At 41.0% G+C, this 6,000-nt stretch overlaps 1 protein-coding gene across 1 annotated transcript in view; it reads left to right on the forward strand.

Annotated features, from left to right (window-relative positions):
* The window catches only part of LOC136877176 (esterase FE4), a 75,530-nt gene extending 70,509 nt beyond the window's left edge, over nt 1–5,021 (forward strand). Inside the window, exons 9-10 of the mRNA XM_068228725.1 lie at nt 1,860–1,983; nt 4,794–5,021. Of these exons, the coding sequence (XP_068084826.1) occupies nt 1,860–1,983; nt 4,794–4,950 (281 nt within the window). The 3' untranslated portion in view covers nt 4,951–5,021. The remainder of the gene's footprint in view (nt 1–1,859; nt 1,984–4,793) is intronic.
* The last annotated feature ends 979 nt before the right edge of the window (nt 5,022–6,000 follow it).

Here is a 6,000-nt window from a genome sequence, read left to right on the forward strand (position 1 = left end):
CGAGGACAAATAGAGGGTGGTGGAGGTGGCACAGATGATCCAAGCAGTACAGATGCGGCGCAGATCCCACGACGGTAGACAACGAAGGGAGCAGAAGAGGTAAACCCAGAAGAAACGTAAAGGTGCAAAGAAGAGACGATGCAGATCCAACGAGGTCCTGAAGCGGCGCCATCTCCGGGGCCGGCAGGATGATGCAGCAAAAGGGAAAAAAAGAAAGAAAGAAAGAATAAATAACATGAAGGAACAAACAATGAAAAAATGGGGAGGAGAAAAGGAAGAGGACAAGGAAACGATCCAGATCAATTAGCCATAAATTACAATAATTAGTGGTCTGCCAGATAATATTATGTTACAAAAGATAAAATTAGTCATAAAATGTTTTCAAAAAGTTGTGATAACAAGCAAAATCAATATAAGGGGGGATCAGGCGTGAAAGTGAAAGAATTAGGCAGTGGGAGCTGGGCCGGGAGAGCAGAAACCCAAAACAATGAGGAGGAGAAAGAGCACTGGACAGCAAATAAATAGAAAAATGGAAAAAAATAGCACAAGTTATATATAAAAAAAGATAGCAAACCTGATCAATACCCAACTCCCACCCTACGAAAAAAAGAAAAAGGAAAGGGGAAACTAGGCATGGAACGGTTTTAATAAAGAAAAATGAGCCTTTTTAATGTCCGTAGGGGAATTTAGAGATTGAAGCTGAGCAGTATTAGGGGAAGGAAAGGATCCGATAAGGGCCTAGCCAAAGTGGGAAAAGTTTTTCAGAAAGATTTTGAGAGGCGGAACTAACGGGATGATTCTTAAGAAGAACCAGGTCAAACAATTTAAATTTAGATTTAGCAACACGGGAGTTACAAGCCCTCTTGTGTACCTCCCTAGCCTGAAGGAGCTTGTGATATGCCAGTTGCAACAGAGAATGGCTGAGGCGATGAGAGGGGGTATTCAAAAGGGAAGGTAAATCCCATGTGAGAGAAAGAGGGGTATTCAATTCGCGACCTAAAAAGAGTTTAGCTGGGGTACAACCCATAGAGGAATTTACAGTGGAGTTTAGGGCAAGAACAAATGAGGGAAGTTCAGTATCCCATAGCTTCTGATTCTGGGAGTGAAAGATAGATAAGAATGTTTTCAGATTCCTATGGTAACGTTCAACAGTGTTGGCTTGTGGATGATAAGGGGAGGTACATATCTTTTTAATACCCAATTAGAAGCAAAAATTGTAAAACTGTTTGGAAGTGAAAATGGATGCATTATCGGAAACAAGAATCTTAGGAAGACCCGTAAGTGGAAAGATGTGATTAGACAAAAGATTAATAACAATTTGGGAAGAAATGTTTCGCAAAGGCCGAACAATGAGAAACTTGGAAAAGCCATCTAATAAGGTGAAGATATAAGAATTGGATTTAGAGGATTTCACAATTGGGCCGACAATGTCAACATAAAATTTTTCGCAAGAATAAGTAGCCGGAGAAGCAGCATAAGTGCCATAAGGGAGATGGTTCAATGGCTTATGTCGTTGGCAGGAGGCACAAGAACGGACCCATGAAAAAATATCCTTGCGCATTTGGGACCAAAAAAATTGGGAGGCAAGGCGGGCATAGGTCTTAGCTCTCCCAAAATGGCCCCCAACAGGAGGAGGCTTACTTGTCTGGTATTACTGTTAATACCCTGTGGGGAATAAATATAATTTTAGCATTTTATTTTTTACGTCGTATTTCCCGCCAGGTTGCTCATCCCTGCCACCCAGCTGACGTACATTTCTGGGAAGAACACTAGAACTAATAGTAAGAAATGTCTTCATCTTAATTTCTTCTTTCTCATTACCGCAGTTAATTATACCTTGTGATTCTATTTCTCCGCAGATCCTGCTCATGGTGATGATCTTGGATACATCTTTGACGTGGGAATTCAAGTCCCAGATGACTCCTTGGATGCCAAAGTCAGATCGAGAATGGTCACCATGTGGACAAACTTCGCTAAAACTGGGCAAGTAACATACGAACTTTCTAAAGTGAGAATGCCTCATTTCCTTGAGGAACTAATTACTCTTGATTGTATTTAGAGATAAAAAATCAAATTTTCAGTAGACTGAAGACAGCTACTTTGCGGCACTTACCTGATGGATCTCCTGATCAATACCAGCAAGCACTGAAATATTTAAGTGAAGATCTCCAGTTCAGTGCCATAACAGCTGAGACAAACCAAGATTACTTTATACATAAATTCTTTAACAGTTGCTCCCAGTCGCCTCACATCTGTAAGCGACTTCTAGAAAAATTCGTTGACCTTGTGTGAGGCCTATGTCTGAGCTCGCTCTCTTGAACGTGTTAATCAACACTTACTGTCTTTCTGCTCTACTCCAATGATTAATTCTATACCATCTCAGCCTGACCACGAGATTAGTGGTGGTCAGTTCTTGTTTTAAGTGGAAATAAAACAAGGTAACCATTCTCTCATGAGTTGACATGAACACCTGCCGAATTAGATTCAGCACTATCATAAATGTTCCGCCTTTGGAAAAGAGGAAAAATCCCTCGTAGTGTATATCCGGCAAGAAACTTAAACAACACTGGGGCGAACGAAGGTGAAGTGGTCGTGTAACACCCCAGAATTTTTCATCAAATTGATTATCATTTCGTCTCTATGTATTGCAAGTGTATACGATCGTCATGTCGAACGTATATCGTGTATAAAAATTCTCTGTAATTTCATTTGTCATCTTTTATCCACCAGGGAAACCTACATATTGTCTGTGATGAGACCTTGATCATGAGCCCCAAGAGCGTCGGTTACCGAACATGGGGCCCTCAGCTGAGTCCAGGTGTTGCTTCCATTTTCTTGTGTCTTTCACCTATCCTATTCGACCTCCCTTCGTCAATTCTTGTTCTTTTCCGACCCTGACGTTATTGGAACACTCGAGGCCTAGGGACTCTTTCATGTTCACGCCCTTCATGGCCCTTGCTATCTTTGTCCGATACCCTCATTTTTCGAAGTTTCGGATCCCTTCCATTTTTCCTCTCTGATTAGTGTTATATAGAGCAGGTTGCCTAGTTGTACTTACTCTTAAAACAATTACTATATTCTTACTTATTGTTTCGTTACCCACGAGTGTATGTTGACATATTAAGGGGGGACAGATGTACCAAACTCACAGTTTTGAAGGTACGGCGATGAAATGTTGTACTATGTTTAACATGAAATTAACACATTCTCTATTATGTCCCTGGATTATATATATATCTATTACCTTTTATGCCGGCCCCGTGGTGTAGGGATAGCGTGCCTGTCTCTTACTCGGAGGACCCGGGTTCGATTCCCGGCCAGGTCAGGGATTTTTACCTGGACCTGAGGGCTGGTTCGAGGTCCACTCAGCCTAGGTGATTAGAATTGAGGAGCTATCTGACGGTGAGATAGCGGCCCCGGTCTAGAAAGCCAAGAATAACGGCCGAGAGGATTCGTCGTGCTGACCACACGACCCCTCGTAATCTGCAGGCCTTCGGGCTGAGCAGCGGTCGCTTGGTAGGCCAAGGCCCTTCAAGGGCTGTAGTGCCATGGGGTTTGGTTTGGTTTTATTACTTTTTATAATGTTAATTTTTTTCAAAAAATATATGCACATTTTTCTAAAAAAAAATAGGCAAGATATTTCTACAAAATATTCTATGTTTAATCCACTTGCATATAGTAAGCTTCTCTCATGAGGTTTTTTGAATATATCGAATAGAAGAATTTTAATACTTTGTAAGTATGATATGAAATTCATGTAAAATTCCAAGCACTTTGCCCCATATCTCAGCTTACACTGAGAATTTCAAAATTTACTTTGAGACAACCTTTATTAGGTTTATAGAAATAAATGTACAAAATTTCATAACATTCTACCCTTCATAGAATCTGAGGAAGAGGTACATAAACGTTTAAAAAATAATTTTCAGGAAATATCACCTATTCAGTAGGCCCCAGATTTGTACTCAGGGTCCTCATTACCTTCAAGTCTTCTCTTCTGGTTTCTTATTTTCTGCCTTCTTTGCTTTACCAGGTCTTCAACTGACATTTTAGCTGCAGAGAGGCGCTGTAAATCTATTTTTCTTAAGGTGTCTTGAAAGAAAACTCCTACCCATTCTTTCTAATGCCCTACGTTACCGCCATTAAATACAAGAACTGCATCATAAGTTGCAATTCTGACAACTGTAGCAGATGAAAATGTGGTTTTAGGGCATCGTTTCCATATGAGTGAATTTAGAGATTCATTTGTATTCCGGGTTTTGCCAAGAACACACTTTTTAGAAGTTCAGGATCAGTCAGAAACCTGTAAGTGGGCTTGACCACATGTAGGATACATTTTGGAATACTCTCCTTGTGAATGTAGGGGTTATTATCCCTCTGAGCTAGTAGATATTTACACCAGCTAATGTGGCATAGATTACGAATGGGTTGTCCATCTGTTGACACCATGTGAAAATATGTAGCCCATACTGTTCTTACTTTGGACCTAACCTCATTGCTGGTTTGTTTCTCATGTCTTGCGTTCACTAACTTCTGCGAACGCTGTTTATCCAGTCGTCTATACACTCTTTGTGACCATGGCATTATTGAATGATGAAAGAATCGAATACTTGCGTAAATCTCCGTCAGTAGCACAAGGCAAAACAAGAATTTATTGCTTCTTCATAAACAAAGCAACTGGTTTGGTACTTTTTCTAAGATACGGGACACAGTCACATATGATCTATAAAACTAGAGTATGTATCATAGCCTTTAACTCTCTACAATTACATTGTAATGTACCAATGTTTCAGGAATCCAACACCAGAGATTATGGAAGAATTCCCCACGTGGCTCCCTTTTACAAATAACGAGACAAACTACTTGGACATCGGGTCACAGCTGGAGGCGAAGAAGGATTATCACAAGAAGCGAATGGATTTCTGGGAAGATCTCTATAGTTCGAAATAAATAAACTGTCGAAATCACTCAGAGAGTTGTATAATGTAGTACAGAAGTGCTATGCAGTGCTGTTTTCTTTAAAACTATTGTTAAATATCAATTTATCCATTTACCCATATTCATTGATGTATGAGTCGCAATGTACACCAGTCCGTGTCACTATACATCCCTACATCATTCTTAGTAGGGACAGTTTTACAACGTAGCCACCGGTGAGTTGGCCGTGCGGTAAGGAGCGCGCGGCTGTGAGTTTACATCTGGGAGATAGTGGGTTCGAACCCCACTGTCGGCAGCCCTGAAGATGGTTTCCCGTGATTTCCAATTTTCACACCAGGCAAATTCTGGGGCTGTACCCTAATTAAGGCCAGGACCACTTCCTTCCCACTCCCAAGCCTTTCCTATTCCATCGTCGCCATAAGATCTATCTGCGTCGATGCGACGTGAAGCAGATTAAAAGAAAACAAAGAAAAAGTACAACGTAGCCGCATCAAGCCATTCCCAAAACGTATTCCTCGCCCATTCATCATCATCATCATCATCATCATCATCATTTAATCATAGCCATTCACTCGCTGGCAAGTATAACCTTTTCAGACGATAGCTACAGGAATGTGCACCTCCGCTTGTTATTTATTTGATTAGTGGCTTACGTTACGTGAATTACGAGTATAGGATAAAAATTATGCTCTTGCTTGCGAGACCTAGTATTTGCAGTGCACTGTCTTCTAGTATGGGCTAAAACAATTTTGTTGCTTTAATTTATGTCTCAATCTTATCCTTGGCTTTTACGATATGAAAGGGACTGAAGTGTGAGCGCTGCTAGTAATGTAATTCCTTATGCAGCCAGTTCCTGCTATGAATGGTATGAAAATGTTGCCCACAGGTTCGGTTGGTTCATGCATTTCGGTGGGCTTGGCAGACTGATACGTAATAGCAACTTCTGGCTCGGTCAGAAAAACATCGGGGAACTTCCTCACTCCTAATTTCCCTACTACACCTCTTAAGTGACGTCATTCCTTATGCAACCAGTCATCTAATGGAGGGGCTGTTGAGGATCCA

This window comes from Anabrus simplex, chromosome 7 (genome assembly GCF_040414725.1).
Source record: "Anabrus simplex isolate iqAnaSimp1 chromosome 7, ASM4041472v1, whole genome shotgun sequence".
NCBI lineage: Eukaryota > Metazoa > Arthropoda > Insecta > Orthoptera > Tettigoniidae > Anabrus > Anabrus simplex.